General features: G+C 41.7%; 1 protein-coding gene across 4 annotated transcripts in view; it reads left to right on the top strand.

Annotated features, from left to right (window-relative positions):
* abhd12 (abhydrolase domain containing 12, lysophospholipase) overlaps positions 1–17,064 on the top strand; it is a 164,491-nt gene that overhangs the window by 87,766 nt on the left and 59,661 nt on the right. For all 4 annotated transcript variants that reach the window (XM_063056340.1, XM_063056339.1, XM_063056341.1 and 1 more), the window contains one exon: positions 14,298–14,427. In XM_063056340.1, the coding sequence (XP_062912410.1) occupies positions 14,298–14,427 (130 nt within the window). The remainder of the gene's footprint in view (positions 1–14,297; positions 14,428–17,064) is intronic.

The following is a 17,064-nucleotide window of genomic DNA, read 5'->3' as shown; positions in this document are numbered from 1 at the left end:
GGGTGAAGTTGGGAGAACACACACTCATCCGCATTGAGGGCTCAGCAATAGAAAGAGTGAGCAGCTTCAAGTTCCTGAAGATCTCCTGATGTTCTTCTATGCTCTAGAGAATAGAAGCCTAGCCTATTTAATCTTCCCTTCTTATAACAGAACATTTTCTCTAGTTGATGAATCTGGAACTCAGGAGTAGGTAACTTCATACCGAGATGAGACATTTCTTTATTCAGCAGTGAATTGTTGGAATTCTTAATGCTTTAGGGCTGTTCAAGCTGTCACTGATTGCATTTAAAACAGAGATAAAGAGATCTATGGACATTAGGGTGATTGAGCGACATGAGGACGAGATAGGAAAATGGTGTAAAGCAATAAGATCAGTCATGAACGTGTAGAAGACCAGAGCTGGCTTGAGATATAAGATGTTTTCCAAGGAATTCTGGTGAAACTTCACTGCATCACTCCATAGCAAATATCCCTTTTATTATAACAGATTCTTTGCAATCTCAGTGGGCTAAATTATCTTAATATAACCATATAACAATTACAGCACGGAAACAGGCCATCTCGGCCCTTCTAGTCCCTGCCGAACTCTTACCTAGTCCCACGGACCTGCACTCAGCCCATAACCCTCCTTTCCTTTCCTGTCCATGTATCTATCCAATTTAGCTTTAAATGATAACATCGAACCTGCCTCAACCACTTCTGCTGGAAGCTCGTTCCACACAGCTACCACTCTCTGAGTAAAGAAGTTCCCCCTCATGTTACCCCTAATCTTTTGCCCTTTAACTCTCAACTCATGTCCTCTTGATTGAATCTCCCCCACTCTCAATAGAAAAAGCCTATCCATGTCAACTCTATCTATTCCCCTCATAATTTTAAATACCTCTATCAATTCCCCCCTCAACCTTCTACGCTCCAAAGAATGAAGACCTAACTTGTTCAACCTTTCTCTGTAACTTAGGTGCTGAAACCCAGGTAACATTCTAGTAAATCTCCTCTGTACTCTCTATTTTGTTGACATCTTTCCTATAATTTGGTGACCAGAACTGTACACAATACTCCAAATTTGGCCTCACCAATGCCTTATACAATTTCAACATTACATCCCAACTCTTATACTCAATGCTCTGATTTATAAAGGCCAGCATACCAAAAGCTTTCTTCACCACCCTATCCACATGAGATTCCACCTTCAAGGAACTATGCACTATTATTCCTAGATCCCTCTATTCTACTGCATTCTTTAATGCCCTACCATTTACCATGTATGTCCTATTTTGATTAGTCCGACCAAAATGTAGCACCTCACATTTATCAGCATTAAACACCATCTGCCATCTTTCAGCCCACTCTTCTAAGTGGTCTAAATCTCTCTGCAAGCTTTGAAAACCTACTTCATTATCCACAACTCCACCTATCTTAGTATCATCTGCATTCTTACTAATCCAATTTACCACCCCATCATCCAGATTATTAATATATATGACAAACAACGTTGGACCTAGTACAGATCCCTGAGGCACACCACTAGACACTGTCCTCCAATCTGACACACAGTTATCCACCACTACTCTCTGGTGTCTCCCATCCAGCCACTGCTGAATCCATTTTACTACTTCGATATTAATGCCTAACGATTGAACCTTCCTAACTAACCTTCTGTGTGAAACCTTGTCAAAGGCCTTACTGAAGTCCATATAGGCAACATCCACCGCTTTACCCATATCAACTTTCCTAGTAACCTCATCAAAAAATTCAATAAGATATGTCAAACGTGACCTTCCACGCAAAAATCCATGTTGACTGTTCCTAATCAAACCCTGTCTATCCAGATAATTATATATACCATCTCTGAGAATACTTTCCATCAATTTACCCACCACTGACGTCAAACTCACAGGCTGATAATTGCTAGGTTTACTCTTAGAACCCTTTTTAAACAATGGAACAACTTGAGCAATATGCCAATCCTCCAGCACCATTCCCATTTCTAATGACATTTGAAATATTTCTGTCAGAGCCCCTGCTATTTCCACACCAACTTCCCTCAAGGGATATTCTAGGGAATATCCTGTCCGGACCCGGTGACTTATCCACTTTTATATTCCTTTAAAGTGCTAGTACTTCCTCTTCTTTAATCATCATACTTTCCATAACTACCCTTCTTATTTTCTTTACCTTACACAATTCAATAACATTCCCCTTAGTGAATACTGAAGAAAAGAAATTGTTCAAAAACTCCCCCATCTCTTTTGGCTCCGCACATAGCCGTCCACTCTGATTCTCTAAGGGACCAATTTTATCCCTCACTATCCTTTTGCTATTAATATAACTGTAGAAACCCTTTGGATTTATTTTCACCTTACTTGCCAAAGCATATCCTTTTGCTATTAATATAACTGTAATCTGTGTTGCATTGTATATACTAAGGTACAATGATTATATTTTAAAAACCTTGACATCAATTTGGCTGTAAGGAGTGTACAGATGGTCAATATTCTTGTCCAACATCACATCTCCTGTTTAGTTGAGACTTTGGAATGCCTCTGCCCTGGTTTGAATTTTTTGTTAAGCAATATCAGATATCTAGATGTTTGAAATTAATTTATTTTGTATGGGAAGGGTTGACACCTCCAGAATATATTCCTTGGAAATTTTATCTGTTGCTACTCTCTTCCTCAAATGTTTGATACACTGGAGGCTACATTTGTGCAAGTATAAATGACTATTGGAAGACTCACATCAGCTCTTTCATGCAGATTCTAAGTTTCTAGTAAGTTGTTTTTGTTTTGTTAGTAATTGCTAGTGTGCTGAGAATGGATCTGGAGGTAGTGGTATGTTTTTGGTGTGAGATGTAGGAATTCTGGGGGACCTCCAGTCTCCCTGATAACTACATCTGCATGAAGTGCAATGAGCTGCAGCTCCTTAGGAACTGGATTTGCAGCTCGATGACCTACAGCTCGTATAAGAAAATGAGGGGATAGATAGGTAGTCACTCTTAAGTTGAAGGATAAAGCCTACTGGATGACTGGCAGGAGAGGGAAATGGAATAGACAGCCAGCGCAGTTCTGTCTGTTCCCCTCAATTATTATACTGCTTTGTATACTGTTGGGGGGAGGGGAAATGACCTACTGGGAAAACCGCAGCGACCAGATCTCTGGCACTGAGTCTGGCTCTGTAACTCAGAAGGGAAGTGGGGTGAAGAGCAGTGCAGTAGTGATAGGGGATCCGATAAGTAGAGGAGCAGAAAGCAGATTTCTGTGGAAGTGAAAGAGACACCCAGATGGTATATTACCTTCCAGGTGCCAGGGTCAGGGAAGTCTCAGATCTAAAGGAGGGTAAACAGCCAGAAATTTTGGTACATATTGGCACCGATGACGTGTAGGAAGAGGGAGGAGGTGCTAAAGAGAGCATATAGGGGAATTAAGTCGAAAGCTGAAAAGCAGGACCTCCAGGTTAGTAATCCAATCACAAACAAGAGAAAATCTGCAGATGCTGGAAATCCAAGCAACACACACAAAATGTTGGCGGAACTCAGCAGGCCAAGCAGCTGAGTTCCTCCAGCATTTTGTGAGTGTTCCAGGGCAGTAATCTCTGGATTGCTGCCTGTGCCATGTGCCAATGAGGCAACAATAGGATAATTTGGCAGATAAATGCATGGCTGAGGAATTCGTGCAGGGGGCAAGTTTTCCAATTTGTGGATCATTGAGATCTCTTCTGGAGAAGATGTGACCTGTGCGAAAAGAATGGGTGACACCTGAACCTGAGGGGAACTAATATCCTTGCAGGCAGGTTTGCTAGAGTTGTTGGGGAGGGTTTCAACTAATTTTGGCAGGGATATGAGAAGTGGAGTGATAAAGGTAAGTATGTGGCAGTTGGTTTACAACTAGATGAAGTGTCTTGTGAGTCTGTGAGGAAGGACAGGCAGTTGATAAAACAAAATTGTAGTCAGTGGGATGGGTTAAAGTGTAATCGTGGGCCAAATTCAAAATAGATGATAAATATAGGACTGAAGGTGTTATATTTGATTATGCGCAGTATACTGAATAAGGTAGATGATCTTATAGCGCATTTAGAGATTGGCAGGTATGATGTTGTGGGCATCTCTGAGTCATGGCTGAAAGAAGATCATAGTTAGGAGCTTAACATCCAAGGATACACCTTGTATCAAAAGAACAGTCAGGTAAGCAGAGGGTGTGGGTTGCCTCTGTTGGTAAAATGAAATAAAATCCTTAGAAAGCTGCTACATAGGATCAGAAGATGTAGAATCCTTGTGGGTAGAGTTAAGAAACTGCAAGGGTTTCTTTGATAAAGGATGGAAAACTGCTCAGAATAATCCACGTGTGGTAAGATCAATGCCTTATGAAGCCTCAGCATTACAGCCTTGATTTTATACTCTAGTCCTCTCAAAATAAATACAAACAATGCATCTGTCTTCCTTACTACTGTCTCAACCCGCAAGTTAACCTTTAGGAAATCCTGCACGAGGTACAGAACTCCCCTGGTAAGAGTTATATATAGGCCCCCGAATAGTAGTCAGAATGTGGGCTACAAATTACAATGGGAAATAGAAATGGAATGTAAAAAGGGCAATTTTGTGATCATTGTGGGGATTACAATATGCAGGTACAGTAGATTGGGAAAATCAGGTTGATGCTGGCTTCCAAGAGAAGGAATTTGTAGAATGCCTATGAGGAAGCTTTTTAGAGCAGCTTCTGGTTGAGCCCACTAGGGGAATGGCAATCCTGGACTGGGTGTTAATGACCCAGATTTGATTAGGGAGCTTAAAGTGAAGAAATCCATTCTATGATAGAGTTCGCCCTGCAGTTTGAGGAGAAGCTGAAAATGGGTATATCAGTTTTCAATGTTCAAGGTAAATTTATTATCAAAGTATGCATGCAGTATACAACTGTGAGATTCCTCTACAGCTAAGTAAAGGAAATTACAGAGTCATAAGAAAGGAACGGCCAAAGTTGATTGGAAGGGGATGCCAGCAGGGATGTTGGCAGAACAGCAATGGCTGGTGTTTGAGCAAAATTTGGAAGGCACCAGAAAGATACGTCCCAAAGATGAAGTATTCTAAAGGGGGGATGAGGCAACTGTGGCTGACAGGGGAAGTCAAAGACAGCATAAAAGCAAAAAAGAGGGGATACTGTATAATACATGAAAGGTTACTAGAAAGCTAGAGAATTTGGAAGCTTTTAAAAACCAACAGAAGGCAACTAAAAAGCCATAAAGAGAGAAATGATGAAACCTGAAGGTAAACTATTTAATAATATGAAAGAGGATGGGTAGAAGGACAGGGAGTGTTGAGGGAGCAGAGTCTGCAGGAGAACTTCAACAGATTGGGGTCATGAACTTTGGCAGAAAGAATGAAGTCATGGACTTTTTAAATGAGGAGAAAATTCAAAAATCATATTGTATACATTCTCTGATATTAAATGGAACCATTGAGCCATTGAAAATCAGAGCTGTTAAAGGACTTGGGAGTCCTCGTGCAAGATTCCCTAAAGGTTAACTTGTGGATTGAGACAGTGGTAAGGAAGGCAGATGCATTGTTAGTATTCATTTTGAGAGGACTAGAACATAAAAGCAAGGATGTAATGCTGAGGCTTCATAAGGCATTGATCTTACCATGCTTGAATTATTCTGAGCAGTTTTGCGTCCTTGATCTAAGAAAAAATTAGCTGGGATTGGATAGGGTCCAGAGGATTTCATGAAAGTGATCCCACGAATGAAAGAGTTAACATATGAGGGGTGTTTGATGGCTCTGGGCCTGTACTTGCTAGAGTTTAGAAGAACGAGGGGGTTCTCATTGAAAAGCCTTGATAGAATGAATGTGGTGAGAATGTTTCCTATAGTGGGGGAGTCTAGGACCAGAGGGCACAGCCTCAGTGTAGAAGGATGTAGATTTAGAATAGAGATATCTATTCAAGGCGAAGGTTGACAGGCCTTTGATTAGTGAGGTTGTCAGAGGTTAAGGGGAGAAGGCAAGGGAATAGGATTGAGAGGGATAATAAATCAGACATGATGGAATGGCTTAATTCTGCTCCTATGTCTTATTTGGGGTCTTTTGTTGTTATGTACATAGTGAAAGGGATCAGAAGAGGTCAAGTTGTACCATTTCTACTTGAAGTGAAGTCAATATTCAGAGTGAAAATTGTGCTTAAAATTGCACTAGTATGCAAAATTGATGTTTTTTTAAACTTAAGTTTCTATGCAGACATTTTTGGTCTATTATTGACCACAACACTTTCAATAAACCACTACAGCTGGGTACATAGAATATCGAACATTGCAGCACAGGAACAGGCCCTTCGGCCCACAATGTTGTGTCAAATCAATTAAATTAGCAAACAGATGCACTAATCAGTTTGCCTATACAATGCCCCGATCCTTTCATTTCCCTCACATTCATGTGTCTATCTGAATGTTCCTTAAAAATCCCCAATGTATCTGCCTTTTCCACCACCCCAGGCGCCCACCATTCTCTGTGGGATGAGATAAAAACTTGCCTTTTACATCTGCTCGAACTTGCCCCCTCTCACCTTAAATGCATGCCTTATGGCATTAGAAATTTCAACCCTGGGGAAAAGATACCGTCTGTCCACTCTGTCTATGCCGCTCATAATCTTCTCAGCCTAGACTGGATCTCTCCTCAGCCTTCACAGCTCCAGAAAAAACAACCCAGGTTTGTCCAATCTCTTGTTATAGCACATGTTCTCTAATCTAGGCAGCACCCTGGCAAACCTCTTTTGCAACCTATCCAAAGCCTCAACATCCATCTTTCAGGTTTAGAAATAATTTTTTTAAGAATTGCATGTTAGGAAGTATTCTGTAATGTGCTTAAAAGGTATAATTAGTTCATGAATATATCCGAGAATGGGTTATCACAATGATTCTTTTTTAATCAGTGTACTGTCTCACCTGTGAATTATCCAGTTTTAATTAATTGTACAAACTATATATAATAGTAATCTGCTGTAATTGATATATAGAAAAAATGTACCTAAAAGCTAAATTAAAAGCTCAGCCTACTTTTTAAAGATTTATCAACATGCCACAAATGGGTGCGATTAGTGGAAATGTGCTGAGTCATCCTATATTGAGCGTTTGGTTTTTGGACGTGACATTCAGGCTCATTTTATAAGCATGCATGAAAGCCCTTGGAATCCTGACGTGAGACTTCCTTTTGAAATTCTGTTTCTTTTCATCCATGTGTCAATCTAAGGGTCTGTTTAAATGTCCCTAATGTATCTGCCTCTACTACCACCCCAGCAGTGCGTTCTAAGCACTTACTACTCCCTGCATTAAACAAAGCCACCTCTAACATCCCTCCCCATATTTTCCTCAAAACATCATAACGTTATGCCTCCCTTGTATTAGCCATTTCAGCCTGGGAGGAAGATTATGGCTGTCCACTCTCTCTATGCCTCATCATCTTGTGCGTCTATCAAGTCATCTCTCATCCTCATCCTCCTCCTCTCCAAAGAGAAGCCCCCTAACTTGCTCAATCTACCCTCATAAGACACATCCTCCAATCCAGGCAGCAACCTGGTTAATGTCCTCTGCAACCTCTCTAAAGCTTCCACATCCTTACTATAATAAGATGAGCAGAACTGATGCAATATTTCACAGAGCTGCACGTTTCCTTGCAGATCTTGTACTCACTCCCCTGACTATTGAAGGTCAACACACCAGACACCGTATTAATTCCAAACACGAGAAAATCTGCAGATGCTGGAAATCCCAGCAACGCACACACAACACTGGAGGAGCTATGCAGGCCAGGCAGCACGTACACAAAAGAGTACACTCCGCGTTTTGGACCGAGTCCCTTCTTCGGGACAGGAGAAAAAACGATGAGGAGTCACATTAAGAAGGTGGGGGGAGGGGAGGAAGTCAGGGGAGTAAGTACAAGATCCGCAAGGTAACATGCAGCTCTGTGAAATATTGCATCAATTCTGATCAACTCATTAGCTTTTGAAAGCTTTAGAAAGGTTGCAGAGGACATTAATCAGGTTGCTGCCTGGATTGGAGGGCATGTCTTATGAGGGTAGATTGAGCAAATTAGGGCGTTTCTCTTTGGAGAGGAGGGGGATGTGGATGAGAGGTGACTTGATAGGTGCACAAGATGATGAGGCATAAAGAGAGTGGACAGCCAGCACCTTCCTCCCAGGAAGGAATACAAGGGAGGCATAACTTCATGATATTTTGAGGGCTGGTGAAGTAAAGAGCTGGGACAATTGAATTCTATCAGATTCCCCCTTCTCCAGCCCTGTATCTATTTCACCAATCAACTTCCCAGCTTTTTATTTCACCCCTACCCTCCCCTTCAGGTTTCATCTATCACCTTGTGTTTCTTCCTCTCCTCCCACCACCTTCTTACACTGACTCCACATCTTTTTTTTTTCTCCAGTCCTGATGAAAGGTCTTGGCCCGAAATGTTGACTGTACACTTTTCCATACTTGCTGCCTGGCCTGCTGAGTTCCTCCAGTATTGTGTGTGTGTGGCACCATATTAATGTTGGACAGAAAGAACTAAAATCTGCAGATCAGCGAACATAAATGAGGCAAGGGCAATGGAAGCAGACAAAGTAGATGTCTTTGTTCTTGTCATGTGGTTGCAGGAATGGAGGTTGCTATTTTGTGAGAGTGTTCTTGCAGCTGCCTTTTGTGAGCTGTTTAGTGAGCTGGTTCTTGCTGAGGGATGGTTTATTCAGAGCAATTGAACATGGACACAGTGAATCTCCTGTTGATGATATGCTGAACAGGGGACAGTTTCCATATAAGAAACTGTTTACTTGGTTATATAAAATTGGCAGGCATGTAGAAAGATCAGCCTGTAACCTGAAGTAGCCTGAACCCAAATGACTTAGAAAGAGCAAAGGACGTTACCAGAGGCACAAGTTTGGAGGAAGAGTCATAAAGTGATATTGCTTGTAGTCTTGGGCCAGATCCAATGAGAAGCTGACACAGGTCAGTCAGATGAGCCTGAGCCTGAGCCTGAGCTGAAAGATAATAGATTGACCTAATAAGGAAAAGGATAGGAATGGAGATTTCAGAAGCACGGGCAGCGATATCTTTGTGGAGACCAACTATCGCAAAGATGGATGAGCCCACATCGGAATCAATAGGAATGCTTGGCCAGTGTAGACTCGATTTCCTGGGTATTTTTCTATTCTTTGACTGTTTGGTGGAGGGTCATTGAGACCTAGTGTCTGCACACACAGATATTAGGTTTGTAAATTCACGTGTTTGTTAACTGAGGCAATAAAGATATTTGTCAATAAATACACATTGTCTCTGTGCCTAACTTATCATTTATTGTTGAGGATTAATACCTTTGTAACCCTCAGGCTCAGCCAGCACGTGTTTGTCTAGGGGAAAACAATTTCTGGCCCCGCCAAACCGAGAAATCTCGTTTGTGTGGATGCTGCGTGATGTGTTGCCCGGTTACAAATCCGCACCGCAAAATATCAGACAGTACATCATAGGCAATTAAGTGATTGAACTTTACTAATCTTCTATCCAGATTAAGATTTATAAAGAAAATAAAAAGTAAAAGGGCCCATTTTAAGGAAAAAGTCTATTGCTCATCTTTGGGAGCTCACTGTTCGTTCATTTGTTCCCGTTGACCTCCAACCATAGCTGGCCCTCGGACCCTCGCTCCTGAGTGCACTCTGTCCAGTGGTCTTCCAACTCACCATTCATGTCTTCTCTCTCCATCGCTCCCTGACGAAAGACTGCGAAAAACCCGGCTCCCAGACACAAGAAAGAACAACATTTCTCCCATTGGATAGCCCCTGCATTCCAAAGTCCCGTTATCTCTAGTCATAACACAAACATTGCTGCTACAGAGAAACCCATTACCTTAACAGTGGAACATTACATAGGAGCCACTACATTAGCAATGAAACCTTGCAACGTGTTACACCTGTAATATTAACTACCCTATCAACTTGCACTCTTAACTTCGAGGGATTTATGGATGTGGACCCAAGATCCCTCCATTTCTCCACACTCCTGCCAAAAACCCTCTACTCTGCCATCAAGTTTGACTTTCCAAAGTGAATCACTTCACACTTTCCTGGATTGAAAAGGATTTAGGAGGATATAGACAGGTTAATTGAATAGCAGAGTGTTTGGCAATATAGTGTGAAAATAATTTAGAAAGATGTGGAGTCCTCCATTTAGATAGTAAAATAGAAAGTTAGATTTTAAATGATGGGATTTTGAAAGGTGCTGGGTTTTGGAAGACCAGTATATCCTTGTACTTAAATTGTTGAAAGTTAACATGCAGATTTAGGCAACACACACAAAATGCTGGTGGAACTCAGCAGGTCAGGCAGCATCCATAGGAAGAAGCACAGTCGATGTTTCAGGCCGAGACCCTTCGTCAGGACTGACTGAAAGAAGAGATAGTAAGAGATTTGAAAGTGGGAGGGGGAGATCCGAAATGATAGGAGAAGACAGGAGGGTGAGGGATAGAGCTAAGAGCTGGAAAGTTTATTGGCAAAAGGGATACAAGGCTGGAGAATGGAGAGGATCATGGGATGGGAAGCCTAGGGAGAAAGAAAGGGGGAGGGAAGAGCCAGAGGAAGATGGAGAGCAGGCAAGGAATTATCGTGAGAAGGACAGAGAGAGAAAAAAGAGAGAGGAAAAAAGGGGGGAAAATAATAAATAAATAAAGGATGGGGTAAGAACTGGAGGAGGGACATTAACGGAAGCTAGAGAAGTCAATGTTCATGCCATCAGGTTGGAGGCTACCCAGATGGAATATAAGGTGTTGTTCCTCCAATTTGAGTGTGGCTTCATCTCGACAGTAGAGGAGGCCATGGATAGACATATCAGAATGGGAATGGGACGTGGAATTAAAATGTGTGGCCACTGGGAGATCCTGCTTTCTCTGGCGGACAAAGCGTAGGTTTTCAGCGAAGTGATCTCCCAGTTTGCGTCAGGTCTCACCAATATATAGAAGGCTGCACTGGACACTGTATATTACACCAGCCGACTCACAGGTGAAGTGTCGCCTCACCTGGAAGGACTGTCTGGGGCCCTGAATGGTGTTGAAGGAGGAAGTGTAAGGGCATGTGTAGCACTTGTTCCACTTACAGGGATGAGTGTCGGGAGGGAGATTGGTGGGAAGGGATTGGAGGATGAATGGACAAGGGAGCCATTTAGGGAGCGATCTCTGCAGAAAGCAGAAGTGGGGGGGGGAGGGAAAGATGTGCTTGGTTGTGGGATCCCGTTGGAGGTGGCAGAAGTTATGGAGAATTATATGTTGGACCCGGAGACTGGTGGAATGGTAGGTGAGGACAAGGGGAACCCTATCCCTAGTGGGGTGAAAGTTGGAGGCAAAGTTAATGAAATCAACAAGCTCAGCACGCGTCTCCAACTTTAGCTCCAACTTTCACCCTGCCCTCAAATTTACCTGGTCCATTTCCAACACCTCCCTCCCCTTTCTTGATCTTTCTGTCTCTGTCTCTGGAGACAGCTTATCTACTGATGTCCACTATAAGCCTACAGACTCTCACAGCTACCTGGACTATTCCTCTTCCCACCATCTCTTGCAAAAGCGCCATCCCTTTCTCACAATTCCTCCGTCTCCGCTGCATCTTCTCTCAGGATGAGGCATTTCATTCCAGGACAAAGAAGATGTCTTCCTTTTTTTAAAGAAAGGGCTTCCCTTCCTCCACCATCAATTCTGCTCTCAAACGCATCTCTCCCATTGCACGCACATCTGCTCTCACCCCATCCTCCCGCCACCCCACTAGGGATAGGGTTCCCCTTGTCCTCACTTACCACCCCACCAGTCTCCAAATCCAACGTAATTCTCTGTAACTTCCGCCACCTCCAACGGGATCTCACCACCAAGCACATCTTTCCCTCCCCCCACCCTTTCTGCTTTCAGCAGGGATCGCTCCCAACGCGACTCCCTTGTCCATTTGCTCCCCCACCCCCATCCTTTCCCACCGATCTCCCTCCCGGCACTTATCCTTGTAAGCGGAACAAGTGCTATACATGTCCTTACACTTCCTCCCTCACCACCATTCAGGGCCCCAGGCCGTCCTTCCAGGTGAGGCGACACTTCACCTGTGAGTCGGCTGGTCTGATATACTGCGTCCGGTGCTCCCTCCTATATATTGGTGAGACCCGATGCAGACTAGGAGACCGTTTTGCTGAACACCTACGCTCTGTCCACCAGAGAAAGCAGAATCTCCCAGTAGCCACACATTTTAATTCCATGCCCCATTCCCATTCTGATATGTCTATCCGAGGCCTCCTCTACTATCAAGATGAAGCCGCTCTTAGGTTGGAGGAACAACACCTTATATTCTGTCTGGGTAGCCTCCAACCTGATGGCATGAACTTTGACTTTCTAACTTCCATTAATGCCCCTCTTCCCGTTCTTACCCCATCTCTTATTTATTTATTTGTTATTTTTTCCTTTTTTTCTCTCTCTGTCCCTCTCACAATAACTCCTTGCTTGCTCTCCATCTTCCTCTGGCACTCCCCTCCCCTTTTCTTTCTCCCTAGGCCTCCTGTCCCATGATCCTCTCCCTTCTCCAGCCTTGTATCCATTTGCCAATCAACTTTCCAGCTCTTAGCTCCATCCCTCCCCCTCTTGTCTTCTCCTATCATTTTGGATCTCCCCCTCCCCCTCCCACTTTCAAATCTCTTACTATCCCTTCTTTCAGTTAGTCCTGACGAAGGGTCTCGACCTGAAACGTCAACTGTGCTTCTTTCTATGGATGCTGTCTGACCTGCTGCATTCCACCAGCATTTTGTGTGTGATGCAGATTTAGCAAGGGAAATGGTTTGTTGGCCTTTATTGCAGGAAAAATTAAAAGCAAGGGTAGAGATGTTTTACTCCAATGGTATAAGACCTTAAGGAAAGCACATTTGGAATATCATAGATTGTTCTATTCTCCTCAACTAGGAAGGATATTCTTTCAATAGAGGGAATGCAATGAAGCCTTGCCAGATTGATTTCTGGGGTGGTGAATTTATAGTAATTAAATAGAAGGAGCCTATATCATATTGAGGTTGGAAGAATGAAAGACCGTATTACTGAAAAGTGCCAAATTCTTATGGGCTTGACAGGGTAAATGTAAAGTTGGTATTTCTCTGGTTGGGATGTCTGAACTTGGAGTCATGGTGTGGAAATGAAGGGACGAGAAAAACAAGAAGAAATTTCTTCTCTGCAGATGCTGGTGAATCTTTGGAATTCTCTACTTGGGGGTATTGGAGGTTCATTGTCTGCAGTATTGAAGGCAAGTCAGTAGACTATTAGAGAATAAGATGTTCAGGTTAATGTAGGAAAGTGACACTGAAGATTGGCCTTAATCTTATTGAATTGCCTAACAGACATGCAGGACTGAAAAGCCTACTCCCGCATTTATTTCTTATGAATTGGAAGACTGATTACTCCTTTATCATGGTTTTTGAATGCAGTTTTTGGATAAGTAAATATTTTTGAAGATGAAACAAGCTGGTTGTAAAGAGGAAAAACAGTGTGTAGTGTAAATGAGCATTCAAAAGAGTGTCATGCAAGAGATTGTTATACAGATGACAGCCCCTAAGTTTGGGGCTGATGTATTAACATAAGAGGAGGCAGAAGTGAGTTATTTTCAATGCTATGGAAAATTATCTGGTGTCTTGGTGGTTCTTGAACCTTCACTTTTTTATAGTTTAAATCAGTTGATGAGAGGATCACTTGTGTCCACGTTTATTGAAGACACAGTCTTGCACTAAAGAGTCAATCAACCATATACATCTGAGCTAAGGAGCAATTTCCTTACTGAGACTTTGTAAATTATAAGACTATATTTGCTACTCTGTTCTTGGGTATATTTAACAGCAGAGATTGGTAGATTTTACAGTTTGAAAGCAATTGAGAGATAGAATACGGAGTTGTTAAAAGATCATCAGAGTAGGTTCGAGGGAACACTTGGCCGATCCATTTTCTTATGTTCTCATGCAATGTAATTTTGGATTTATTCTGAGTATGCTTTAATTCCCGCTTGGTGGTGTGCATACTGCTTTATGCCTTCTAAATTGCACTGGTTTTTCATAACATATTTTGTTGTAATAATACAGTCTGTTGTACATTAGCAGTTTGAACAAATAGGAACAAAATTGCAACTTAGAAAACAACTTAATCTTGAGTTTCTTTGAAGTTATCAGGCTGCTTTCCATTTTAAAATTAAATGTGTTATGTTTCAGAATCAACGTTAAATCAGATACTGAAAGTGTGTGAAAGCGCTCCCTAATTTTGATTTGTAATTTGTATACAGGTTGGGGAGACTCCGAAGGAACTCCTTCTGAGAGTGGAATGACCACAGATGCAATCTTCACCTACAATTGGTTGAAAGAGAGGAGTGGTAAGAGTTCTGTTTACATCTGGGGCCACTCACTAGGCACAGGGTAAGTAACTACTTGTTTGTGAGCTGGCTTTAAGTAAAGAATTTTTATTTAGAAACTGGTGGTTGATTTCTTCCTTTGTTTTGCTGTGCACTGTTATTGGAAGTACAGTGGATTCTGGTTAATTGGGCAACCACTTATTTGGGACAACTCTTAAAGAACAAAAACTATTTGAGAAAATAGCTGGGATTCACTTCATTTATTGGAGACACTATGCTGCTTAATTGGGACAGGAGACTGTTGTCAAAGTTTCTAACTAGCTTTAATCACATGCATTTATGTGGTTGTTAAACACTACACTGTGCTTACAGTGAACATTTTAAAAATTGCATCAGTTGTATGTGTGTTTGTGTTCAAAAAGCAGTGATCTTTGTCACTAACAGTTGGCGAAAAGTACAAACGTAAGTAGTACCGCAAATTTGCTCACTATCGTTTCAAGTGTACAGGCTTGCCAATGTCAGAAATAGCTGGGAGTGAAAATGAAACTACTTCACTCCTTTAGCAAGTTGGGAACTACAAAGAATTTGACGTTATCGACAATCATCTTGAATGTTACAATGAAAATTAAGATTTAGAGGATGCAATTGTCAAAAACATTGTATGAAGGCTGTCCATTATCAGCACTAGATGTCTGCGCTAACTTAGTTAATTTACAGTCAATCAAAAGAACATGGTAGCTTACACTGGACGAATTCCTCAGCTGATAGCTATTAAGAATTACAGTTTTATAGTACTGTTACAGTATTGTTAGTGTTCCAATTTGTTCTGTATTTCATTCAAATACATAATTTGTTATTAATTTAAATAGTAGTTTTTTTTTATGTGTCAACTATTTCCATGAAATTTTGTCTAATTGAGACAGCTACTTATTTGGGCCAAAATGTACTGAACCCATTGTGTCCCAATTAACTAGACTCCACTGTACTTAATTACCATAATGAAACTAATGGTATTTAAACAGAAGAGATTCTGTAGAATGCTGGAAATCCAGAGAAACACACACACAAAATGGTGGAGGAACTCAGCAGGTCAGGCAGCAATTATGGAGAGGAATAAGCTGTCGACACTTTGGGCTGAGACCCTTCATCATGACTGGAAAGTAAATGGGGTGAGGAGAAGCCAGATTAAGAAGGTGGGGGAAAGGGAAGGAGTACGAGTTGGCAGGTGGTAGGTGAGACCTGGGGAGGGGGATTGAGCGTGCTGGTAAGTGATAGGAGGAACAGGTAAAGGGCTGAAAAAGAAGGAATGTTATAGGAGAAGACAGTGGATGGTAAAAAGGAAAGGGGGAGGGGCACCAATCGGAGGTGTTGGACAGGTGAAGAGAAAAGAAGGGGTGAGAGTTGAGCCACAATTGGGAATGAAGAAAGAGAGAAAGAGGATAGGGAAGAAATTACCAGAAGATAGAAAAAGGGGTGTGAGAGACTTTGAGTCTTGGGATTATTTCACAAGTTTTACTAATTTTTCAGAGGTCTGGATGTGTAACATCAACATTTGCCTGTTGGTCACATTGACAAAATTATATCAATGTCTCCATATCAAGAGAAACTCTGTAATAGGATTTTAAATACTTGGGAAAGTGTATAATAAATTGTTCCATTATGGTTCTCAAGTGCCTCGGAGGGGATTATTGATACCACAGCAATGGCATCCCTGTGGATATAAAGCAGTCTGTAAGAAAACCTGGTTAAAAAAAAATAAAACCTGCTTTTTAATTATTTCAAATGCACTGTGTGCAACGGTGGTGGAGGCATATTTAGTGATATATTTTAAAAGGAAATTTGTTAAATATTCTAAAGAGAAATGTTTGCATGACAATGAAAAAGGAGCTAAGAATTGGTTGTAATTGGAAGGCTTTATCAAAGAGCCAGGCAGCTATGATAAACTGAATGATCTCTTGTGTTCTAACACAGTGAAAGCATGAGAAAGCCTTAGAATGATTTGGGATCTGACAAATAAAAATGCTATCTATTTCTTAATTTAAAGGTTATAATACAAATGTCAATTTTAATAGATGTTATTTCAGATACTTTCTATAGATTCCCCCTTCCCTTTCTCCTATTGTCCACTCCCCCCTCCTATCAAATCATTCTTCTCCAGCCCTTTACCTTTCCCACCCACTTGGTTTCACCTTTCACCTTCCAGCTAGCCTGTTTCCTCTTCCCCCACCTTTGAATTCAGACATCTCGCTCCTTCCCTCTCAGTCCTGAAGAAGGGTCTCGGCCTGAAACGTGATCTGTTTGCTCTTTTACATAGATGCTGCCTGGCCTGCTGAGTTCCTCATGCATTTTGTGTGTTGCTTTGGATTTCCAGCATCTGCAGATTTTCTCATGTTTGTGATTTTCTATAGTTCTTTACTGTTTTGATATTTTGTAATATATGCCCCCTCTCCAATATTTTACTGGATCTTACAATATGATAGAAAAGTAGCTAAGGCAGTGGCCCAAAGGAACATCTCAAGGAGCTCACAACTACTACTCTGCCACTTGCCTATACTCCATAAACTCACACTCATCCCACTATATCCCGGCACAAGAATGCCTGTAAACAACTTGATACAATATGGGTCTTCTGTCAGTTCCACATATGAAAGCAGCACTGCTTTTTTATTGTGCAAATGCAATGGTAGCCATCTGTTCTGAG

This window comes from Mobula hypostoma, chromosome 8 (genome assembly GCF_963921235.1).
Source record: "Mobula hypostoma chromosome 8, sMobHyp1.1, whole genome shotgun sequence".
NCBI lineage: Eukaryota > Metazoa > Chordata > Chondrichthyes > Myliobatiformes > Myliobatidae > Mobula > Mobula hypostoma.
Note: the sequence above shows the minus strand (reverse complement) of the source record. Positions and strands in the feature narration are given on the sequence as shown.